Source organism: Muntiacus reevesi, chromosome 5, assembly GCF_963930625.1.
Source record: "Muntiacus reevesi chromosome 5, mMunRee1.1, whole genome shotgun sequence".
NCBI classification, from domain to species: domain Eukaryota; kingdom Metazoa; phylum Chordata; class Mammalia; order Artiodactyla; family Cervidae; genus Muntiacus; species Muntiacus reevesi.
In genome coordinates, this window is record NC_089253.1 from 77,502,457 (window position 1) to 77,529,416 (window position 26,960).

Here is a 26,960-nt window from a genome sequence, read left to right on the forward strand (position 1 = left end):
GAACACCATAGGGACACATGTCACATACATGGCATGCCACACAGCTGTGGTTTGCATGTGCTATCACAGAACTAGCTCTGGAACATATTAAGAGAAGAAAAGCAAGAAGCAGGACAATACACACAGTATGGGATGGGAAGACTGTTTATTCTTAGTTAAAAATAATAATTAAAAACAAATACCTTGTGGTATCTTCCTTACAGTGCCTCTTTTGCTTCTTGAGCTTCTGCTTCCAGGTATCTTGTGGTCCTTTCTCAAGAAGGGCTGCCTGTCTTTGGGGCTTTCGCAAGAAATGTTTTCTGAGTTCTCACTTGCAGCCACCTCACAGCTGGGTGTGCAGCTTTCATTATTGTTCAGACTGTCCTGCTGAAACACTTCAGGTTTGCCCATTGCACTGTCACTGCTGGTCAGAAGCTCAAGCCCATCCCCATCAAGTTGATTTTCATTTTCATCTGATGCAGAAGGCAAGCATGTTACTATACTTTCCACGCCGTCACCAGGATGACATCCATCTTGTGGTTCTATCTGCAGATTACATGCAGGAGTTTCGCTGTCATCCATTAGAGCATCTTTTGTTGAACCATTTAAGTTTCATTAAAGTCCTTCAATGTCTACAATGACAAAAAGAAAAATCTAGTTCATTTTCTGAACTCTGGATTTTCAGTGATCTTTGATTTTCCTCTTCTCCTGGACTGTTTTACTGTAAATATGGAAGAGACAGAAATGACAAAGGCTCACTCCTATTTCTACTTTTCTTACAACCCTACCCCACCTCACCTGGTTCCTGCTTGAATACAATGGTTCTAAATCCTGGGTGCATGTTTGTTACCTGTGGAGCTTGTCCAATTTCTACTGTAGACCTATGAAATCAAAATTTCTGGGAACTAAGCCTAAATACCGATGTATTTTTTGAAGTTCTCAAGATATTCTAATGGTGCAAAATGCTGGGACCACCTCCTTGATGAAAGAAATTATTGGTTAAATACGGCTGTCTGCTAAAACCAATCATTCATTTTATCCCTGAACACTTAACAGACAAGTGAAAGTTACTTGTATAAGTCCTTATATGGCCAAGCAGCAGCAATATTTACAAATGAAAACATTTAAAAATAGTTTTAAGATAAATTTTTTAAAAGGTATATGGGGGAAAATTCAGGTAGCATATATTCTCATTACATACTTTCCTTTCTAAAAATAAGCCCTGAAAATTCAGTACTTTAGAATTGCCAGCAAATTTCTTTTATTCAGTTTAAAATAAGAGAGTATCATGATTAACTCTAGGCTATTTAGTTTAGACTTGGAAAAAATGTAAATCTACTCCAAGAATCCTTGTAACATTTTAAAGACAAACAGATAAGACTTTAAGCCTTGTATCAGTCATTTTTTTCCCCTTCTTCTCATCCAAAAGTATATCATGTATTTTAAGAAAAATGATGCCAGCCAGATTTAGGTATTTTATGCTTGCCAAGTTTTGCTTTGGGTTTGAATCAAATATAATTCAGCAATTTTGAGAAAAACACAGTGATAAGAATTTTGTAAATTCTTCAAATTAATAAATAGAAATGTGATTTGCTCTTTAGAAACAGCAAATATATACAGTAAATAAATATTATATTTAAGTAATTTTTTAAAAAAAAAGGAAAACAAAAGTATAAAACAAAACATGAACCCTACACTGACTGTATCACATGCTTTCAATTATCTTACAACTGGAATATTTTAGCTGATTCAGTACTGCTTATCAAATATAAAAAATATCTAAATCTGGCTGGTATCATTTTCCTTAAAGTATACACTATATTTCTTCATTAACAGATACATAATATAAAAAGTAAAATGACTTAACTTGACTAAGAATAACTTAGTTTAGACTTAAAATGAATTCAAACTAGAATATAATTTTTAATTGAAAAGTGATTAATAAAGTATTTTCAGGATCTCTATCATGAGAAAATCCAAATTCTAATAAGAGCTTAAAAGTGCATGTGGCTAATATGGTGTCCCATGATGGATGAAGAGATAAGCAAAATATAACATATTTATACAACAGAATGTTATTCAACCATAAAAAGAAATAAAGTTCCGATACATGCCACATCATGAATGAACCTTAAAAATAGTAAGCCTGACACAAAAGGATAAATACTATAATGTTTCACTTATATGTAATACTCATAATAGGCAAATGCATAGAGATAGAAACTAGATTATAAGGTCTGAGGGCAAAGGAGGAAGTTACTGCTTAATGGCTACAGAGATTTTGCTTAGAATGATGGGCAAGATCTGGAAAGAGACAGTGGTAACAGTTACACAACAGTGCCACTGAACTGCAGACTTAAAAATGGTTAAAATGGCACATCTTTGTCATGTATTTTTACCACAATAAAAGTAAAAATAGTGAAAATTTTCTGTGGCTATGTAAGAGAAATGTCAGTTCCTAAAACTGTCAACAGCCTTAGCTGTTTTCTAATGTAAACAATGAAGTTATTTTCTGGCATGTGTCTGCAGTTGGAAGCATAGAGGTTTATTTTTATCTGAAAGAGACACAGAGATCTTCTGCCAAGGCGGAAGGCAGAAAGCGATCTGGAGCCCCAGACAACAGTCACCTCTCGCTGAGTCTGTCAGGCGTCAGAGGCTGTGCCAGGAGCTTCACGGATCTGATTTCTAATCCTCCAGACAGACCTACGTGGACGTATTCATACGGTGTTTGAGATGAAGACTCTGGAGCTCAGAAAGGCAAAAATATCTTGTTTAAAATCATATTTATTCCTAGAAATAAGTGGAATGGAATCTGAAACCAGGTCTTTCTGATTTGAATCCTGCGCAGTTCAGCATAATGTCTGAGAACACAGGCAGACCAAGGCTCAATTTCTGGCTCTGCCATTTAACAAACTGTCTCTGTGACCTTAGGCAAATTACCTAGCATCTCTAAGCTTTAATTTTCTCTTTGTAAAAGTGAAGAACTGTAATACCTACCTCAAAGAGTCATTTGTGAGGCTGAGATGACATGGCAGGTAAAGCATGTAAGCAGAGTACCTGGCCCACAGTAAATGTTCATGAAAGTCAGCCATAAATACTGCCCCCAAAATCTCACAGATGGGCATAGTAGCAGGTTTATCTGAGTGGCTTAAGGTTCAGAAACAGAGCTTTTCTAAACCTCCTGAAAATTACTAGGTTCCTAATAACAGACTAACACCAAGCAGCATCATTTGAGAATGCTGAAGTATTGATTTATGATAGGGATATCTCAGCAAGCTCCTGGGACTTCTATCTCTTCTATACACCATTTCAGATGATAAAGATATCTAGAAATTAGTGATTAAGGCTCCCTGGTGAGTATAAAATCACAAATCACATTTTGCAACTTTATCAAGCATCATGTGCCAGTTAAACTGTTCAAACCAACACTCTATTCAATTCTCACAATTGCTCTAGCACATGGCTAATTTTTAGTTCTATTACACTAATGAAGAAACTAAGTCTCATAACCTCGTCAAAGGTCAGCTAATAAATTTAGAAATAGAACATGGAATGGTTGTGACCCTGAGGCTGCACTCATTAATTATGCTCTATGGACAATGGCGCAAAAGCAAGTCAATATTTCGCTCCAGCTGTGGTGTACCTCAGATAAGAATCTTACCCTACAATAGAGGACACACTTCTACCAACCAAGAAGCTCAAGTTCCTGGAAGTTCTCTCTTTCCCTGGGAACTGCTGGATTCACACAATAAACAATTTATTATCTAGCCCACCTTCTTCAGTTGAGAACTTAAAAAAAAAAAAGATGTATATACTAATATACTATTTATGTTAAATATCTATTACCAGTAAAGTGTGTCTTATTTCTTTGGGTCTAGAGACATTTTGCCTCCTATTATTTTGTAATGATGTTTTATTATTGAGAATTAGTTTAATTCTCAAAAGCCCACGTTGTAAACTATTTTCTAATACTAATACTTTTAAGTATGAATGTCCTGTAATTATTAGACACTGACCAATTCTTTGTGGCTTGGTGCAAAAGTCATTCCAATTTGTCTTCTCTGACTTCTATATTCTGTAAGATATAATGTATACCTCTACAGCATGCATGCACAGAGTTTCTTCCAAATACAGTCTTCTGCAGTGTATATATGTACATATGTATATATGAAGGAGTACGGGACTTATTTTCTACAGTTTCCCTTTGAAAAGCAGTAAGGCACACGGATTTCTATATACTCCTCTGCCCATACTCTGAGAGGTAAAGGAAACTATTACATAATATTTGGCTTCTATCTTCATTTCTAACAAATTTCATATGTAACATTTTAAGCAGTAGGATAATATTCTTAACGGGATGTCAAATTAGTATAGTCCTACTGCTTTTAGAAACAGTTATAAATTAAAGTGTTATTTTTGTCTCTTCTTCCTCCTCTTTCCTTTCCCTCAATGCTACACTGACAGCATTTCAAAAAGTTGATATTCATGTATACCTGTTATTGCACTATATAAAAGCATTTAGCCAAGAGAAAATCATAGCAAGAAGCCTCAGTTAACACACAGTACTTTAAAATATGCCCTAATATTATATTGGCTTTCCTAGTGGCTTAGTGGTAAAGAACCCGCTTGCCAATGAAGGAGATGCGGGTTCAATCCCCAGGTTGGGAAGATCCCCTGGAGAAGAAAATGGTAACCCACTCCAGTATTCTTGCCTAGGAAATCCCCTAGACAGAGGAGACTGGTGGGCGACAGTTCATGGGGTCCTAAAGAGTTGGACACGACTTAGTGACTAACAACATTGGAGGTTAGAAGAACAGTTGAAATGGCAATCTAAGTTATTTGTTGTATCTAAATTGTATGTCTGTTATGTAAGAGGCCCTGTGACTGCACCAATTCTCACAAAAGAAACAGTGACACAGTGCAGTGACTGCATAGCACTGACTCGGGCATAATTTTTGCCAGTTTTTGCCTTTTTAAAGCATGATAGTAAGTGCTGCCCAAGTTTTCAGCCTCTTGTGGCAAAAGAGCATACCAAATATGTACGCTGCATAAAAGTTATTTGACATGTTGACTCCACGCTGAAGAATTTCAAGCAAACTATTCCTGAGGCTTACATAAAACTTGAAAAAACTCTGAGGAAGCAGCTTTAAATAAATAGACTAACAAATCTACATTTTGTCAAAAAAACAATCTCACTCCCTGGTATGATTTGACTTCATTTTTTTTTTACTGAGTCATCTGATGACTTTTTTTTTTTTTTTAATTTAAATTTATTTGACTTCATTTTTTGATACATCTTAATGGATTATCTGGCAAGACTAAATATCAAGTGTCACTAAAATTAAAACATTAATTTATAGGAATGGGTAAATATATAATATCAAATTTTTTTATTAAAATGCTTTAAGAAGATTTTGAGTGCCATTTTTCTGTAATTCATGTAAATGAGGCCTAAACACTACACTTACTTTTACCTTTGCAAGAAGCCAAGATTCTTCTTAAAAATTAAGATGCAACCCCAAGTTTACATTTGATGACTTACAGTCAAACCAAAATTTAGAAGAAGACAAATTACCAAATCAATAACATATTCTATTAACCATAAATTCAAATCTGCCTACTCATAATAACTCAGAATTGAGGAAGAAATTCACTACAAGCCTACGTTGTGTCTATGAAGGTAACTACATGTCACTTTACGTTTTGCCATCTTTCTCACTTGATGTGTTCTAATACTACTTATCCCTCATTACTAAACCTACAGTTTTCTGTGATTAATGTTTTGTTTAGACATATGTACCCGTAGGAAATATTTAGTATATCAGCAATCAAAAGCATGCCCCAGAAAAACAATTCTCAAAAATTTTGCAGCCCCAAATTAACAATTCATTTTTTCATTGAGATCATGTGCACACAAAATACACACTAAAAAATAAAAAATAAAAAAATTGAAGCAAAGGTTAGACTACACACACATGAAGTACTCTGATACATTCTCCATTCTGTTCAATACTATTTCTTATTTTCTTTAAATGCTACTCAAGGTCCACTAGGCAGATTTCATACCCCACTAATGAGCACCAATCACAGCAATAAGGCAGTTTCTAGGAAATAACAGAATCTCAACCTGGAGACCACAAACTGAGCACTAGATAAGTTTGCAATTATCTCCACAGTTTTTCTGAAAATGATGCAGACCATATGACACTCAGACATAAACTTCACTTAAAATGTTATCCCCATAATAGCAATAAAATAATTTTTGCTAATTTATATCATTCCCTTCACATTAAAATTTAGCTAAAATAATACACTTGATTCAGGGTCCTTTAGTTGACATTTTCAGTTGTTAGCTATATTCTGTATCTACGTTAACCAATGGCAGCCACTAACTACATATGGCTCCTGAGTACTTGAAATATGAACAGTGAGACTAAGGAACTCAATTTTTACTTTAATTTTAATTAATTTAAATTCTAAAACAGTTGTTGATTCAATTATTGAAAAAATTATCCATGTTTGGAGTAAACTGGGTATGTGAATCTGCTTTTTCACCTAAATTTGAGGAAATTTAAATATAGATCAAACATTGCCAATAAAAAAATGTGTCCAAATTGAGATGTGCTATATTTGTAAAATAAACACCATATTTCAAAGACTTATTGGGAACGGCAATAATGTAAAATAATAGACCTTTAATAATTTTAAATGTTTATTACATGCTAAAATAACATTTTGATCTAATGGATTAAATAAACTCTATTATTAAAATTAATCTCACCTTTTAAAAATAAATTTAAAAAATTAGTTTCATCTTTTCAAACGCTTTTCTAATGTGGTTACTAGAAAATAGAATTCTATATATGGCTCACATTCTATTTCTATTAGACCATGTTGCTCTCCATTATACTGCACTGATAGTGCCACCATAGCCAAAGTCATGGCTCATAGCGAACCACTCCATTTATGATTCTTTCTTGCTAATACTAGTTATTCGGTTAGCATTCCCTGAGTATAGACATTATTATTAATATAATTTAACAAGGTAAATACCTAGTGAAAGAAATAGATACTAAAAGCTTTTAAAATTAATTTGTAAGTACTTGGTTATATCCTATTTTCAGGATCATGTTGTCCCCCTTTTTGGGTACTTTCCCATATTTAAAACATTCCTGGTACTTAAGAAATATTGAATAGTAATTGTACCAAGTAAGATGCCTGGTTCCAAATAGGGAAAGGAGTGTGTCAAGGCTATATACTGTCACCCTGCTTATTTAACTTCTATGCAGAGGACATCATGAGAAACGGTGGGCTAGAGGAAGCACAAGCTTCAATCAAGATTGCTGGGAGAAATACAACAACCTCAGATATGCAGATGACACGACCTTTATAGCAGAAAGTGAAGAGGAACTGAGGAGCCTCTTGATGAAAGTCAAAGAGGAGAGTGAAAAAGCTGGCTTAAAACTCAACATTCAGAAAACTAAGATCATGGCATCTGGTCCTATCACTTCATGGGAAATAGATGGGGAAACAGTGGCAGACTTTATTTTTTGGGGCTCCAAAATCACTGCAGATGGTGACTGCAGCTATGAAATTAAAAGATGCTTGCTCCTTGGAAGAAAAGTTATGACCAACCTAGACAGCATATTAAAAAGCAGAGACATTACTTTGCCAACAAAGGTTCACCAAGTCAAAGCTATAGTTTTTCCAGTAGTCATGTATGGATGTGAGAGTTGGACTATAAAGAAAGCTGAGAGCCGAAGAATTGATGCTTTTGAACTATGTGTTGGAGAAGACTCTTGAGAGTCCCTTGGACAGCAAGGAGATCAAACCAGTCCATCCCAAAGGAAATCAGTCCTGAATATTCATTGGAAGGACTGATGCTGAAGCTGAAACTCCAATACTTTGGCCACCTGATAAGAAGAATTGACTCATTTGAGAAGACCCTGACACTGGGCAAGATTGAAGGCAGGAGAAGGGGACGACAGAGGATGAGATGGTTGGATGACATCACCAATTCAATGGACACGAATCTGAGTAAACTCTGGGAGCTGGCAATGGACAGGGAGGCCTGGCGTGCTGCAGTCCATGGGGTCACAAAGAGTCGGACACGACAGAGTGACTGAACTGAACTGAAGATGCCTGCATGGTAATCTTTCTAAATAATTTCTATATGATAATATATACAAAGGTAAATTAGAATGTTTTATTTAATAAGAATAAAAAGCTCTATCTCAAAATAAGGAATTTACTCTTAAAAATTGAAAGTTCATAGAAAACTTAGGTCTTAAGAAGATTAAAAATGTAACAAAAGACATAGATGCAAACTATTAACATATAAAATGGATACACAACAAGGTCTTACTGTATAGCACAGGGAACTATATTTAATATCCTGGGATAAACCATAACAGAAAAGAATATTAAAAAAACAATGTATATATGTGTATAACTAAGCCACTCTGCTATACAGCACACACTGTAAATCAACTATACTTCAATAAAAAAATAAATTAAAAAAATAACAAAAACACAGCAAATTATATAACAGATTCTTTACCAGATGAGCCACAAGGGAAGCCCAAGAATACAGGAGTGGGTAGCCTATCTCTTCAGCAGATCTTCCTGACCTAGGAAGCGAACTGGGGTCTCCTGCATTGTAGGCAGATTCTTACCCACTGAGCTAGCAAGGAAGCTCAAATGAAAGTGAAAGTGGCCCAATCGTGTCTGACTCTTTGCAACCCCATGGACTATATAGTCCATGGAATTCTCCAGGTCAGAATACTGGAGTTGGATAGCTATTCCCTTCTCCGGGGGATCTTCCCAAACCACGGATCAAATCCAAGACTCTCGCATTACAGCCGGATGTTTTACTCTGAGCCACCAGGGAAACCCAAGAATACTGGAGTGGGTAGCCTATCCCTTGTCCAGCGGATCTTCCTGACCCAGGAACTGAACAGGGGTCGCCTGCATTGCAGGCAGATTCTTTACCAGCGGAGTTACCAGAGAAGCCCTATATAACACAACTAAAAGGATATAAAAAGAAAATCAAGAAAAACAAAAGCTCAATTATTGTAAAATGTGAAGGCAATGATTCTGAGAATACAACAAACATGGATTTTATTTATGCATAGAAGGTATTCCTGTAACAACGCAGAGGGGTGGGATGGGGAGGAAGATGGGAGGGAGGGTCAAGAAGAAGGGGATATATGTATACCTACGGCTGACTCATGTTGAGATTTGGCAAAAACAAGATTTTGTAAAGCAATTATCCTTCAATTAAAAAAAAATTAAAAAAAGAAAAAAATTACTATTTGATGTACATTAGATTTCCTTACTGTATGACCTACATCACTGCCTCTTTTATAACTTCTCTGTATATTTTTGTATTGAGATTGGGGGCTTGAATTCCAAATCAAACTTCACGTAACATCCAGTGAACAACTACTTTCTTCAACTATATAAAATCTGTCGCTTAGTTTGTTCGCTCAGTTTATTTTTGTGATTTTTATTTTCAGAAGTCATATGGTACTATTTAAAATATCTTTAACTTTTTGATAGCACCTTTTTCCTTTTTATCCCATTTTATTAATTTTATTAAAATATTATAAGCATATAATTATAACGAAAATACTCATTCTTAGGAGTCTGAATCTATTGTTTGTTGTTTCTGTTGACTTGATCGTGGAGAATTATTTTGTGATTTTGGATAATCTGCTCTGTAGGGATCGTGCATAGGTAGATTTAAGGATCACTTCTTCCAGACTGCTTTAGCTTTTCCCAGGTATCCCTGGTTATGTTACCAGCCAGGGCCAATTATTGTATTAATTCTTAACTGAGGAAAGCATTAATATGAACCTCAAACTTCAGAGTTAATAGACTCATGATTACAAACACAAAAAGAAGCCACTTTCCAACAGAGTATCAAGGCAGAGACAGAAAAACTCCTTATCTCTTTGCTACTAGGCAGACACCCCCTTCCCCTAAATCTATCACTGGAGAACTGAGACCTTCAGGGTCCTGGCTGTATGTGCAGCTCTCAATTCCAATGCCCTGTTCAGGTTCCTTGGCTTGGACTTAAGGCCTCCTTTTCTGTCCCAATGTGGCAGTTAAAATCCAAGTCTACTGGATAATTGTTCCTATTCTGTTGCCCTAAAACAGCTGCAGATTATATGTGATTATTTGTCAACATTTAATGAATGCCAGGTATTACACTAACACTTTATGTATCTTATTTCATTTCATTCTCATGGAAATCCTTCTGTTTTTCATTTCATTCTCATGGAAACATAAAGGGAAATGAGTAACTTGCTCAAAATTTATATAGCAAGAAAGAAGCAGGACTGAGATTTGAACCGAGATTTATGTGAATCTGGAATATGCCCTGTTAATTACCATACACTGCCACTTTTAAAAACATCTTTCTAGTGCCTAGGCTAGTGCTAGATGCAAAGAAACCACTCAAGAACTGTCTGTTGAATGAACATTCTCCTTCAGTGTGTAAGCTTGGTACTGGAAATCCTGAGAAGAATTAAGTATTTGGTAGATTTTTAATGTGCTTAGTCGCTCAGTTTTGTGTGTCTCTTTGCGACCCCATGGATTGCAGCCCGCCAGGCTCCTCTGTCCATGCGGATTCCCCAGGCAAGAATTCTGGAGTTGGTTGCCATGCCCTCTTCCAGCGGATCTTCCCAACCCAGGGATCAAATCCAGGTCTCCCACACTGCAGGCAGATCCTTTACCAACTGAGCCACCGGAGGAAGCCCAAGTATAAAGCAGTGGGTAGATTACAAGATATCACCCAAACTACTAAGTAGAAATAATGTTGGATGGCACTTCCAGCTATGATTTATACTTGAATCACAATATTAAAATGTTTGATGGACTAATTACGAAATTCTAATGATAGCAAGATGCATGATATTGTGATGAATAATTGTTACATTTGTCATCATTATTGAGACAGAATGCTTCCTTGAGAAGAACTTACAGGCTATTGGAGAGCACATGTGTGTAGCATACATAGTCAGACACAATGAATAAATACTTAATAGAAAAAGAGAAAACAAGGAAAAAAAAAGTTAACCAGGGATCTGTAAATTCATAGGATGATAAGTGAACATTTCCTGATAACATCAACCGACTCCAAAAACTGAGGTGGGAACTATTTGTATGTTAAAACATGTTATGAAGCATGATTTAAAAAAACATAAAATTCCAAAAAATATTTAGGTTCAAATACATGCTTTCATAGAATGATTACATTTATTGTGAGGAATAACCATAACAACAGAGTGTGAGAATAAAAGCAAATATTCATACAGTCGTACTCTGTGCCCTGTATATATTGATACATTTAGCCTCACAACAATCCTCTTAGGTAGTTATTATTAGCACCTCTATTTTATGGGTGAGCAAGCCAAAGCACTGATAGGTTAAGTACTTCTCAGGTCAAACAGCTGTCAGAATTGAAACTCAAACCTAAGCTGACAGGCTCCAGAGTCTGTGCTGCCTCTGATGACGACACACAAGGTACAATCTGAGCTAAGTTGCTGAAGATGAAATGTTGGGACAAATTAGGAGGAGGAAAGGAAACTGTAATATAATTTACAATACATATAATACCAATTTATTCTTTGTCCTTAGAGAAGTCCAGTCATAGATGGAGACAGCTTACACTGGATCTATGCTAAAACATTTACAAAGACCTTTTTTTTTTTTTTTTAAATGAAGCAAACACTGTATTTTTAAAAAGCATCTAGTGTAGCCTTTTAGGCATCAGGGACCGGTTTCATGGAAGACAATTTTTCCACGGACAGGGGGTGAGGGGGTTGGTTTCAGGATGAATCAAGTACATTTACTGTGCACTGAATTTCTATTATTACGTTGTGATACATCATGAAATGATTATACAACTCACCACAATGGGAATCAGTGGGGGCCCTGAGCTTGTTTTCCTGCAACTAGACAGTGTCACCTAGGGCTGATGGGAGACAGTGACACCGAAGTGTGTTGCTTATGTCCAGTCTACTCTGTGATTTTGTTTTGGTTTCGGTCATTGCAGAAAACTCTGCTTCACAAAAACAGGATGGTGGAAATATAAGCAGGCTTTTCAGGGCTTTTGTGGAAATCTCAGGATATTCTGCCTTGACTTTGATCTAGAACGTGTGAAGATTTGAAGGTGACTTAAACCTACTTTTAAGGCCACCATCATTTGTGATCTCAAGTAGTTGATCCTCTTCTACCATGGACAAAACTGATTCACCTGGCGTCCATTCCTTCCCAGTCCAGGGGTCTTTTGTGGTAGGGGAGTAATGCTCAAACTCTTTTGAAAGCTGAGACAAGTAATAACACATCCAGTTGGGAGAAAGAAGGCCCTGGCTCAATCTCTTTCAAAATCTCTTTAAACGTTCAAAACATCAACAATCGCAACTGTTCACTCATCGCTCCCATAATTCCAGTCTGGCTTCGAATGCAGTCACTCTATCTGCTGAGTTGAACACAGTTGTCATTCTCCCTTGAAGTGACAGAGTGAGTTCTTTGAGCAGGTTGACTATGTCACACAAGTAGTCAAGTTTTGCCACCCATTCTGTGTCACTGAAATATGCTGCCAGTGGTGACTGTTTTTCTAAAAGAAATCTCTGGAGCGGCTCTTGTAACTCACAAACTCTGGCCAGTGATCTTCCTTTACAAAGACACCTCACTTCTGTGTATAAGAGCAGATGTGTGTGCTCTTGTGTCCATCTCACTGAGCTGTGCTAACAGATGTGAATTATGAGCATGTGCTTAAATGTGATCTTTTAAATCACACCCTACAAAACATTGGTATGTTCAGGTGACATTTTTCAGCTAGCCAGCATTTCTGCATGGATGACTCACATTCAGAAGCAACCTCTTGGTGACCTGAGTAGTGTAACCAGAAAGTTTTAGTCATGGCAGCAGCTCTGTCTGTATATACCGACATCACCAATTTCCTGATATGTAATCATTCAAAGACTTGAATAGTTCTGCAGCTATGGTGTTGGCTGGCAACAAAGGTGCACATAACATATCCTAATGTACATCCTCCTGAAAAATACATGCACAAAAATAAGCATTGTTGCCTTGTCATCAACATCAGTAGATTTGTCAACCTGGATTGTGTACCAGAGTGACTCATTAATCCTCTAATAATTATGCCTCAGTATCCTCTGAAAGGAGGAACATGTGCCATCTTGGGAACTGCAGTCTCTTCTAAAAGTTCACGACAAATATCCTAAGCAGCAAGCAGGATCAACTCTTCACCAACAGGAAAGGGTTTCTTAGCTTCAGTAATGCAGTTAGCCACTAAGAACAATGCTCTCAGTGCAGAAACATTTGATGAAGTGGTGGCCTTCAATAACTGCTTCTGTTCTTCATGTTTATCCTTCTTCCTTTGGAAAATCTCCAAAGGCTTGTCCTTTAATGCAGGGTGTTTCATCTCCATGGGGCAAAGCAGTTGTGACGGTTTCATGACTTCAATGGATAGTCAGTCGAGGCATATTATAAAAAGCAGGCTTGGAGAATGTGAATCACTGTTTCAATGAACCATAACTTAAGTAGGACTCTTGGTATTTTCTTTAAAATGCAGCTTTCTTTTTGTTGGCAGTCTTAGAGTCTTCTGCTGTCTCATCATTGGGTCTTTCCTCCTTTTCAAAGAAGCTCTCCAGCAACATTTGTTTTTCACTCATTTTGGTGAAGGTTATATTGTGGGCTTCCCCAAATTGTGTGAGACAAGTGTGCAGTGTGGGAAAAAGAAATGGATGGAAGTGGTATATAAAATAATGGGTGGACCACACATGGACTAAAATAAGTGTTGGATATTGACTTAGAGCCTGCTACCAGATGTGGCTTAATTGTCACTTGCCACTCACTCATTGATAGAGTTTTGATGAGTCGGCAAACAATTGATTTATTATGGTCTCTGCAGTTAACCTCTTTGCTAATGAATCTGCATCTGCAGTCACTCCCTAGCGCCTCAGCTCCAGTTCAGATCATCAGGCATTAGATTCTCATAAGGAGTCCACAACCTAGATCTCTCACATGCTCATTCACAGTAGGGTTCTCATTCCTATGAGAATCTAATTACAGAAGGTGGAACTCAGATGGTAACGTGGGCAATGGGATGTGGCTGTAAATACAGAAGAAGCTTCTTTTACTCACCCACTCACCTCCTGCTGTATGGCCTGATTCCTAACAGAGTTGGGGACCCTCATCTAGTGGGTGCTGCCTCAAATTTGCTTACTTATTGCTTTAGACTTTTTCACAAGCTATTCCAATGCAAGTATATTAATTTCCAAGGTAGAATCCAAGTGTCTGAAGTAAGAGAATGTGTTACTTCTTTTGCAACGCTTACCAGAGCAAAGCTCTAGGTGCATAATAGGTGCTAAATAATGACTGTTCAATTGAACTAAAACACTAACATCTCTTTTTCACTACCTCTTACCTAAGGAAATAAACTTAGAAAAAATGGTTACATCACTCAATATTTAAACTTTATTTAACAAAGAAGACCCTACAAATATTATCTGGTAGGAAACAGAAATAGAGGGGAAACTCTGAAAGAGCACTTTTGTCACTGAAAGATTAAATATAAAGGCAGGACAGCAAATCTGGAAAAAAAAAAAAAGCAGCATGAATTAGAACAAAAAGCAAAGATTCAATTAAATGGGGCCACTCTACCTTCTGATCCAGAAAATTTTGAGTCTGTAATTACAAATCCTTCATTTTATGCTATGTAAATTAAAGGATAAGGTTTAACTATTCAACAAACAAACAGAAGAATTGTTTTAAGTTCCTTTCAAATATAGAGATGAGACAAACGGAACTAGACCAAGGTCAAATTTAATTTAATCTAGAATTTCCTTTTTTTCAACAACAATTTTACTTGAAAGATTCATCATCTCACATTCTTGACTGGATTTCTCCACTAAAGAAAAACATAAAAGATATTTCCATGCTCATTTAAAAGACAAAATGAAACCTATGGAATAAATGGAATAAATCTGGTTCCAATAAAAATTATGACCACTCTTACTGAAATTAAGAAAATATATTATTTTACTAATAGGGCTCTCCTGAAATTTTAAAAGTAAAAGGCTAAAATAATAGAGTAACCTCAGAGGTCCAAGTGAAAGTAGCAATATAGTTTGAGAATTTGACTGATGGGTATAAAATAGTGGATGAATTACAGGACATCACCCTGACTACTACTGAGTTTCCTTGGCCCAAAGTTAGTTCAAAATCAGACCCAGAAGAATGGTCAGAAGGTCTAGAAAGAGAATTAGAATAGGGAGGTAAAAGTAGGAGAGTGAAGAGGCTATGGGGGGGGGGGCGCGGGGGCACAACAGAGTCATAATATAGTGCAACAGGATTACTGTTTACATTTTTATTTCATGAGAATTGTCCATTGAAGATGTTTTAACCACAAAAACATTTGCACCTGAATCATTTTAGTATATGTTCTTTTCTTTACTAAAAGGAAGATGTCCAACTTAGCAATCTTCAAAAAAGCCTATAACTTTGCAATGATCCATCAACAACAGAGGGTAGGATAACTTCTAAAACGCTAAGAATTGAATTAAGAGAATTCTCTGGTGGCCAGTCGTTAGGACTTCTTGCTTTCATTGCTGAGAGGGCCGGTTCAGTGTGACCAAAAAAAATCCCCAAATCAATATTTTACGGAAAAAGTGTTACTTTATTTGCTCCATATTAGAACAAGACTTCCAAAGGTTTGCACTCTGGCCCAAGCTTGAATTTTGAAGGTCAAATTTCCATGGCTCCCAGAAGGCAAAGTTAAAACCCTTTAATAACATCTACTGAGAGCCAACTAAGTCTATAACACCAGGCTCAGTGCAGTGTACACTGCGGGTGGAGTAGGGTGGAGCGGGGTGAAGAGGAGCATAGGTCAAAAAGAACTGAGGTGTAATTTGTGTCCAAAAGTGCTCTATTTGAGGTGACAAAGCATATATGAAAGAAAGAAATCACAGGAGAAGGCAAGCTATTAATAATAATTGAGAATAAGTCAAAAGAAAAAAGTGATAAAAAGTATAAGAGAAAAAAACATTAGGCTACAAACATTGAAATCTGAATTCTAACCAAGCCCTAAACTTGTTTGAAAAGTTTGAGCAAGAAAACCCTCTGAGTCTTAATTTCTTCAGCAATAAAATCATGGGCCCTTTTAATTCTAACTATTTATGCCATTATTCCTCGTGAATGGCTATTAAAAGAAATAATTATGATAGTCCTTAACAACTGATAAATTATTTTTACTTAAAATTTAAGAGATGCAAAAATAGAATTATATGTTTATAACTTCAATACAATTATTAAACCAAAACAAAATTTAAAATTAATACAAGCAATAAAAACAATAATATTAAAATTAACATTAATTTAATATGATGTATGATGCTGCTCTGCAAAAATTAAATGTCTGTTCATAACTTGAATTTGGTGTTAACTGTGATGACACAAGGTTCCTTCGAGTTCAGCACCTCTATTTACCATGAGCACCTTAAGACTCAGCTTTCCCATCACTTTTCTCTACCAACTACTGAAAAACCTTTGTTTTTACAACATGCTATAATGTTGCTCCAAAGACATAACTTATTAATTTTACCCTGTGATTACAAAAAGAAATTTGAGCACTGAAATCCCATAGAAGAAAGTTGTTTTATGGCAGTGTTCATGATGATCTTGAATAAGCTTGTGCTTTTTTCTTTTGGGAGAAGGAAATGGCAACCCACTCCAGTATTCTTGCCTGGAGAATCCCAGGGGCAGAGGAGCCTGGTGGGCTGCTGTCTATGGGGTCACACAGAGTTGGACACAACTGAAGCGACTTAGCAGTAGCAGCAGCATATTCTTTTAGCTTATCATAAAAATGAAAATAGGAAAAAATTTAAATTCTAACATTTTTTTTCTTTTTATACTTCTCTGTTTTATACATTCTCTATGATAAACATGAATTTTTTTCCAACTGAGCTTTTAAATGATAGCTTTATTGAGATATCACTCACATACCACAGAATTTACACATTTAAAATGTACAAGTCAACTGTTTTCAGTTAGTCACAAAGCTGTGCACATACGTCACAATAAATTTTGGAACATTTTCATCATTCCAAAAAGAATCTCCCTGCTCCTCAATACCCACATACCCATTAGCAGTCACTTTCCATTCTCTCAGCTCCCCCAGCCAGCTCTAGGCAACCACTGGTCTACTTTCTTTCTCTATGATCAATCCATTCTGAATATTTCATATAAAGACAATCATATAATATGCAGTTTTCATAACTATCATCTTTCACTTAGCATAATCAAGGTATATCTATGTTGTAGCATATTATCAACACTGCATTTCTTTTATTGCCAAATAACATTCCATTATATTGATTTACCACTTTATCTATTCATCAGTTGATGGATATTTGGGTTGTTTCTACTATCTGGCTATTATGAATAATGTTGCTACAAACATTCTTATATAAGCTTTTGGGTTGTTTTTTTAACATCTGTTTTCAATTCTTTTCAGTATGTTCCTAGGAATGGAATTATGAGTCACATGTTAATTTGATGTTTAAGTTACTGAGAAGGCATCATACTATTTTCCACAGAGGGTGTACCATTTTACACTCTTACCAGCAATGTACAAGGTTACAATTTCCTTACCTACCAATATGAAGTAGTATACGTAGTTTTGATTTGCATTTCCCTGACGGCTAATGATGTTGAGCATCCTTCCATGTATTAATTGGTCATTTGTCTCTTTGGAGAAATGTCTATTCAGATCCTCTGCCCAATTTTTAAGTAGGTTATTATTTACTGAGCTGTAAGTTGTATTATTTCTGTTCTCAGAAAAAAATTTTTTAAAGGCATTGAACATATGCTAATATGTATTTTTTAATCACTAAGAATGTGGCAAGGTTACCATAAATACTGAGACTTATGAAGAAACTTTCCTCACTCCTGATGTCTTCCTTTGGATTCATCTCTGGGGAGGTAAACTGATTTATCAGTTTGGTAAACTTGGTAATACCTAAGCTGAACTGTCTCAGTCATCTTTCTCTTGAGCGACCCTGCCAGCAGAGAACAGACTGCTCTGCTCCGTTGTTCTGGCTGGGTAGGCCTCCCATACAGGAAAAGACAGAGGAGAAAAGATTGAAACAAAGACTAAGAAGGAAAAATTAGACAGATGGGCAATAAAGAGAGGTGGGATAAGACAGGCACTATAGTACAGATACAAAGACTAGGAGTTGTTAGAGGAAAATGAGTGTGATAGGTTGGCTGGATGGGAAAAGTGTAAGAAGTAGCTAGATGCCTACTGAAGTTGCCTTCTCAATTCACATTGCCCTTTGTTGTTGTTGTTTAGTTGTGAAGCTGTGTCTGACACTTTTGAAACCCCATGAACTGTAGCCTGCCAGGCTTCTCTGAGAGCCTGAGGGTCCTGCAGGGCTACAGTCCATGGGGTTGCAGAAGAGTCAGACATGATTAGTGACTAAATAACAACAATCTTCTATTGAAATAGGTAGGCATTGTCACATGCTGTTCAGTTCAAATATAAACTGGCACAATTTATCAGAAAACAATTTCATAACATGTTCCTGATTGCTCAGTTGGTAAAGAATACACCTGCAGTGCAGGAGACCCAGGTTTGATTCCTGGGTTGGGAAGATACGCTAGAGAAGGGATACTACCCACCCCAGTATTCTTGGGCTTCCCTTGTGGCTCAGCTGATAAAGAATCTGCCTGCAATGTGGGAGACCTGGGTTTGATCCCTGGGTTGGGATGATCCCCTTGAGAACAGAAAGGCTACTCACTCCAATATTCTGGCCTAAAGAATTCCATGCACTGTAAGTCACAAAGAATCAGACACAACTGAGTGGCTTTCACTTTCAGGAGAAAGATTAAATAAGTTAGCTTATACCCTAGATGTTTAGTTCAGTTTAGTTCAGTCGCTCAATCATGTTCGACTCTTTGCGACCCCATGAATCGCAGCACGCCAGGTGTTCCTGTCCATCACCAACTCCCGGAGTTTACTCAAACTCAAGTCCATCGAGTTGGTGACGCCATCCAGCCATCTCATCCTCTGTCATCCCCTTCTCCTCCTGCCCTCAATCCCTCCCAGCATCAGGGTCTTTTCCAATGAGTCAACTCTTCACATGAGGTGGCCAAAGTATTGGAGTTTCAGCTTCAGCATCAGTCCTTCCAATGAACACCCAGAACTGATCTCCTTTAGGATGGACTGGTTGGATCTCCTTACAGTTCAAGGGACTCTCAAGAGTCTTCTCCAACACCACAGTTCAAAAGCATCAATTCTTCAGCACTCAGCTTTCTTCATAGTCCAACTCTCACATCCATACATGACCACTGGAAAAACCATAGCCTTGACTAGATGGACCTTTGTTGGCAAAGCAATGTCTCTGCTTTTTAATATGCTATCTAGGTTGGTCATAACGTTCCTTCCAAGGAGTAAGCATCTTTTAATTTCATGGCTGCAATAACCATCTGCAGTGATTTTGGAGCCCAAAAAAATAAAGTCTGACACTGTTTCCACTGTTTCCCCATCTATTTCCCATGAAGTGATGGGACCAGATGCCATGATCTTAGTTTTCTGAATGTTGAGCTTTAAGCTAACTTTTTCACTCTCCTCTTTCACTTTCATCAAGAGGCTTTTTAGTTCTTCACTTCCTGCATAAGGGTGGTATCATCTCCATATCTGAGGTTATTGATATTTCTCCCGGCAAACTTGATTCCAGCTTGTGCTTCTTCCAGCCCAGCGTTTCTCATGATGTACTCTGCATATAAGTTAAATAAGCAGGGTGACAATATATAGCCTTGACATATTCCTTTTCCTATTTGGAACCAGTCTGTTGTTCCATGTCCAGTTCTAATTGTTGCTTCCTGACCTGCATATAGGTTTCTCAAGAGGCAGGTCAAGTGGTCTGGTATTCCCATCTCTTTCAAAATTTTCCACAGTATATTGTGATCCACAGTCAAAGGCTTTGGCATAGTCGATAACACAGAAATAGATGTTTTTCTGAAACTCTCTCGCTTTTTTGATGATCCAGTGGATGTTGGCAATTTGATCTCTGGTTCCTCTGCCTTTTCAAAAACCAGCTTGAACATCTGGAAGTTCACGGTTCATGTATTGCTGAAGCCTGGCTTGGAGAATTTTGAGCATTACTTTACTAGCGTGTGAGATGAGTGTAACTGTGCAGTAATTTGAGCATTCTTTTGGATTGCCTTTCTTTGGGGTTGGGATGAAAACTGACCTTTTCCAGGCCTGTGGCCACTGCTGAGTTTTCCAAATTTGCTGGCATATTGAGTGCAGCACTTTCACAGCATCATCTTTCAGGATTTGAAATAACTCAACTGGAATTCCATCACCTCCGCTAGCTTTGTTCGTAGTGATGCTTTCTAAGGCCCACTTGACTTCACATTCCAGGATGTCTGGCTCTAGGTGAGTGATCACACCATTGTGATTATCTGGGTTGTGAAGATCTTTTTTGTACAGTTCTTCTGTGTATTCTTGCCACCTCTTCTTAATATCTTCTGCTTCTGTTAGGTCCATACCATTTCTGTCCTTTATCGAACCCGTCTTTACATGAAATGTTCCCTTGGTAGCTCTAACTTTCTTGAAGAGATCGCTAGTCTTTCCCATTCTGTTCTTTTCCTCTATTTCTTTGCATTGATCGCTGAGGATGGCTATCTTATCTCTCCTTGCTATTCTTTGGAACTCTGCATTCAAATGGGAATATCTTTCCTTTTCTCCTTTGGTTTTCGCTTCTCTTTTTTCACAGCTATTTGTAAGGCCTCCTCAGACAGCCATTTTGCTTTTTTGCATTTCTTTTCCATGGGGATGGTCTTGATCCCTGTCTCCTGTACAATGTCATGAACCTCCGTCCATAGTTCATCAGGCACTCTGTCTATCAGATCTAGTCCCTTGAATCTATTTGTCACTTCCACTGTATAATCATACGGGATTTGATTTAGGTCATACCTGAATGGTCTAGTGGTTTTCCCCCCTTTGTTCAATTTAAGTCTGAATTTGGCAATAAGGAGTGATCTGGGCCACACTCAGCTCCCGGTCTTGTTTTGCTGACTGCATAGAGCTTCTCCATCTTTGTGGCTTTCTGCCACTAGGAGCCCGCGGAGGTGCAGCCCTGAAAGAGCGCTCCCAGTGGAGGCGCTGCAGTGCCGAGTGTGATGCGCACCCACCTCCCGGGGGAGGAACGGCAAGGCCGGGGACCTGGACGGTCGCGGGGATGGAGTGCTGGGTGGTGGCAGCAGCGTGCATGCCGGTGCTGGTTTTCACTGCCTGCCTGGTGCCGGCCAGTGGCGGAGGTCAGAGGCAGTCAAATTTGGCAATTTGGTTCAACCTAGTAGGAGGGCCGAGAGGAGCTACTCCACGTTTGAGGTCAAGAGGGGCGGCCATGAAGAGATACCCCACGTCCAAGGTAAGAGAAACCCAAGTAAGACGGTAGGTGTTGTGAGAGGGCATCAGAGGGCAGACACACTGAAACCATAATCGCAGAAAACTAGCCAATCTGATCACAGGACCACAGTCTTTTCTAACTCAATGAAACTAAGCCTTGCCATGTGGGGCCACCCAAGACGGTCGGGTCATGGTGGAGAGGTCTGACAGAATGTGGTCCACTGGAGAAGGGAATGGCAAACCACTTCAGTATTCTTGCCTTGAGAACCCCATGAACAGTATGAAAAGGCAAAATGACAGGACACTGAAAGATGAACTCTCCAGGTCAGTAGGTGCCCAATATGCTACTGGAGATCAGTGGAGAAATAACTCCAGAAAGAATGAAGAGATGGAGCCAAAGCAAAAACAACACCCAGTTGTGGATGTGACTGGTGATAGAAGCAAGGTCCGATGCTATAAAGAGCAATACTGCATAGGAACCTGGAATGTTAGTTCCATGAATCAAGGCAAATTGGAAGTGGTCAAACAGGAGATGGCAAGAGTGAATGTCGACCTAGGAATCAGTGAACTAAAATGAACTGGAATGGGTGAATTTAACTCAGATGACCATTATGTCTACCACTGTGGGCAGGAATCCCTTAGAAGAAATGGAGTAGTCATCATGGTCAACAGAAGAGTCCGAAATGCAGTACCTGGATGCAATCTCAAAAACGACAGAATGATCTCTGTTCGTTTCCAAGGCAAACCATTCAATATCACGCTAATCAAAGCCTATTTCTCAACCAGTAACACTGAAGAAGCTGAAGTTGAACGGTTCTATGAAGACCTACAAGACCTTTTAGAACTAAAACCCAAAGAAGATGTCCTTTTCATTATAGGGGACTGGAATGCAAAAGTAGGAAGTCAAGAAACACCTGGAGTAACGGGCAAATTTGGCTTTGGAGTACAGAATGAAGCAGGGCAAAGGCTAATAAGAGTTTTGCCAAGAAAATGCACTGGTCATAGCAAACACCCTCTTCCAACAACACAAGAGAAGACTCTACACATGGTCATCACCCTAGATGTTACAACACCACAAAATGTGCACATTGTGAATTTACAATAAATATAACTTAAAATCATAAATATGATCTCAGCTATGCCTACACGCACTCCAGGGACACCAAGTACATATACAGAAACATTCACAGTTCTTGCTGTTGGCTGATGAGAGTACAGTGTTTTTTTTTTTTTAACTTTTCTGTATTTTGCTGTATTTCTTTTCTGTATTGCCTTCTGTATTTCTGTATATTTAATACACAATATTTTCTATTCAAGAAAAATGTTATTGAATCAAAGACACAACATTTTTTAATAACTCCTAAGAATACTACACAGTGAATCAATATATTAATACTGTTCACCTCTTTACAAATAATACAAATAAATACAAGGTTATCACAAAGTTTAGCAAATTAAAAACAAAACAACCAATTTACTAAGTGCTCTGTGTGCTTAACACTGAGGAAGGCAGTCAGTTTAACATGCATTATATCATGTAATAAATGTGTTTTTCTTTTGGAAACTGCTTTTATCCACTATTTCAAAGGACTCTCATTGCCTTAAGACCCTATTTTAGAGCAGCAAATAATCACTGGATATATTTGCCAATAACCTACAGAAACAGGAGTTCCTACAAAGCCAGTTCTCAAGGGGACAAAGTAGAAACCTCTACGGTGGAACACTACAGATCTTAGAAATGAATTCATCTAAACTGTTACATAACTTTTCCCTATTATGTTTACCAAACCCTAGGTCAAAAAGGTTGCATTTAAAATTCTGTAAAAATGAGGAAATAAATTCTACAAAATATTTAGTAAATTAACTATAAATTAGACAAAAGCAAAAAAGCTTTTCATGTAAATTTCTTTCCTTTTCTTAAAAAATTACCTATACATATTTGAGACTTGTATTTCTCATCACATGTTTTGATGAAAGGGCTCATTTTTACTGCATTTCACACAGTACTTAGTATAATGCTGATCACCTATGGGCTCAAACATTAGCCAATGAACTAATAGGAACTAACGCTAGGTTCAAGGTCATTGATAGGTTACCATATTTCCAAACTATTCACCAAAGTGTATATGGACATTTTAATGTGCAGGTTCAAATGGATATCAATAAATTAAAATCAACCTATCAATTCAACTATGATAAAGAACAAAATCATTTTAACATTATTTTAAAATTATAAACCTAAGCTAGGAGCTCTCCAGTTTACTCTCTATTCCCCTTTTGAACAAAAGATAAAAATTTATTAACTCTATCATTTCAGAAGTTAGGAAATTTCAACATGAGTTTAGGCTGATATGTTTACTTTTAATTAAAGTTTTCTCTCATAAGCCAGAGGCAGATTACTGTTCAGAAAACACTACCTTTGAAAAGCAAGGATACTCCAATAAAAATCAATTAATTTAAAAATACTAATAAAATTTTAAAAAAGAATACACTACCTGTGTTCTACATAGGAAAAACAGTGACTTAACAGACTTATGGAATATATGTTTCTTTGTGTCTCAAAAATCTGTAACGACATTATTGTCTGGTCAATTTAGCAACTGTCACCCTAGTCTTAAATTTTACTGAGCATCAAAACACTCTATTCATCTCAGGTGAGTCTCCATATCTCCAACTACCAATATCCCATTGTCTGGTTCTAAATTCCTATTCTTTTTAACTCTCAATCTTTACTGTCATTACCTCACTACCATTACCCAGTTCAACCACATCAAGAACTCCAGATTCAGGAGTTCCCTTGTGGCCAAGTGGTTAGCATTCTAACCACTCAGTTCCTACTTGGGGAACTGAGATCCCGCAAGTAATGCATCATGGACAAAACGAAAAGAAAAAAAAAAAGAACAAACTTAAATTATTAAAAAACAAACCAAAAACTCCAGACTCCTGCATTTTCTTTCTTTCTTTTTTTAAACATTAGTCAGACTCCTGGCATTCTTTCTCTTCAAGCACAGAATTCATGTGTCATCTCTAGCTACTTCCTTTGTTATCTTATATATCTACTGCACCCACCCTATGAATCCCAGGCCTAATCAACCTGCCACCTTCTCTGCTCTTATACCCAGACTGCTAAAGAAAATCATAACCGTGCAGATTGGAAACTATAAAAGCAGTATCCATCCAACATCAGGTGCAGCCTCAATGCTGGCCAGACAGCCTTCCTCAGTTAGCTCCCAGAACCACATCCCCAGAGCTACACTAACCTTCACCACTGGCCTCCAGTCCTCTTCCTGTTCCTAACTCAGCAGTCTCAGCGGGGCCACAGGTGAGCAGAAGTTACCAGCTGTCAGTTGGTAATCGGTTGTTTTCCCTTCTCATCTCAGTAGGAGAACGTTTCTACCTGCTGTTCAAGGGTAATCTCTCTACTTGTACCAGTTTCTCACTTTTTCCTACTTCATCAGGAGCGTGCGTATATAGTCAAGCTATCTGTGAACGCATTCCTTTCACTGGGTAGGGGAGCCTCATAAAATGCAGCTTTCCTTTATCCTGATTCTGAGTTTATGAACAACCCTTTGAACTGCCAGGAAAAATTCAACCACTAAGAATTAATCATCTTTCTGTAAAATGCACAGATGGTAAACAAATTTTAAAAACAAAGTAACCACAGAACTGTGTAAAGGCATACAAAATAAAAGGTAAGATATTAAAAAGGAATTGAATGGGAAAAAAAAAATCTCTTTCATGAAAAAAAAAAAAGGTAAGATATTTGAGGAAGATTTGCTTTTTTAAAAAAGAATCACTGTGCCTTTTCTTATAAAATAATCTATTAAATTATTTTTGTCATAAATAAAATATTACCAAAAAAACAAAGCTTATATATAGGAATGTTTATAAAACTATAGCTGCTTGTAAGGATTAGCAATTTATAATCAAGCTCAAATTAACTCTGTGAGTCTTATCCTCTTCTGGGTCATGGACCCTTTGAAGAATCTGACAAAGGCTAAGAAATGTCTCCTCAGAAAAATACACATCAAAAAAGAAGAAAAATGCACATATACTACCATTAAGTTATGAGAGTTATTTCAGGTGGCTCACAGACCCCTTGAAGCCTGTTCTTGGACCCAAGGTTAAAAACTCTGTTTCCAGAGATTATATTTTATCCATGTTAAATAGGTAGATACTGTTTTCCTTTCCTATAATAAAATATCTAAATAAACATTAATGATATTAATTCTTACTGTGATGTGACACAACGGTGACATGCTAATTTATATCTCCAGTATACCGAAAGTTAATAGGAAGGCAAGAATGGAGATAGGTATAAAAGTGAATATGCCTTCTCACTCTTAGCCATTCAAGAGAAATATTTTGATGGAGGTTTGGGAAAAAAAAATTCCAGAGTAAGGCAGCTCATTCTAGGTAAGAAATTCTTAGAAAAGAATTAAAAAAACCAGTACAGAAAAAACCTGTCTCAGAGGAAGATAACTTGCAATGCTTTGAAAGACTGCTGATAGAACACGATTTTTCCCCAAGATATTTTATTTCAGTGGAGAATATTCCCTAAAGGAAACACATATGACAAAAGAGACACTATTAAATTTATTCTAGCAGGAATTCCTTGGCAGTTCACTAGTTAGTTAGGCCTGAGTGGTTTAACTACTGAGGGCCCAGGTACAATCCTTGATTGGGGAACTAAGATCCCACAAACTGCATGGCACAGTCAAATAAATAAATACACACACACACAAACACATATACTGGTTGGGGAACTAAGGTCCCACAAGCTGCATGGCACAACCAAACAAATAAATAACTAAATTATATACATAATAAGTAAATTATATATATGTGTATATATTTCTAGCACTGTCTCATATTAGTGCAAAGTTTCCCTGTATAATAGGGAAGAACAAGTCTTACATCTTATTGGATCCATTTCTTCTACTTTAACTCTTTGTATTCTATTACTTTTGCCAGAAGTTTAGAATGTTGCCAATAGCCTAAAACATACAGGATAGCCTAATCTCAAGACTCTGATCTCTAAAGGTAAAACACTTTTCTGTTCACATAAGGATAAAAACTAGCATCTGTCTTGCTGGAGGATCATAGGAACACTGTGACTGGCTACCTGGAAAGCAGCAAGAACAAAGGATTTCCCACCAAGAAGTTCCCAGCAACCAACCACAGGCACATGCCTTCTGGCGTAAGAGAAGACTGGCTTCTAACTGGAGGAACGGTTCTCTGGGACACTAGTCCACCACCTTTTCAGCCTGATGGCTTTCTGAATAAAGTCACTCACTATTCCTTGCCACAAGAACTCATTTCCCAAGCAGTATTGCTAACACTTGTACTCAAAGTTTCTTCCTGGCAAGTCCACCAGACATCAAAGGTAGGACAAGAGCGATCAATGGATTCTGACTGCTAAATGAAAGCTTCTGCCCAACTTTCATTATAGGGAAAAACACTAATTTTTGAAAAACCATGTTTTCCTTAAATTAGAATTTAGCTTCCTTGCCCCACCCCCCCACCCCCC

The 26,960-nt window shown here is 37.3% G+C and overlaps 1 protein-coding gene across 1 annotated transcript in view; it reads right to left on the bottom strand.

The window, feature by feature from the left end:
- CNST (consortin, connexin sorting protein) overlaps nt 1-26,960 on the bottom strand; it is a 94,530-nt gene that overhangs the window by 60,136 nt on the left and 7,434 nt on the right. Inside the window, exon 2 of the mRNA XM_065935581.1 lies at nt 183-611. Coding sequence (XP_065791653.1) covers nt 183-561 — 379 coding nt within the window. The 5' untranslated portion in view covers nt 562-611. The remainder of the gene's footprint in view (nt 1-182; nt 612-26,960) is intronic.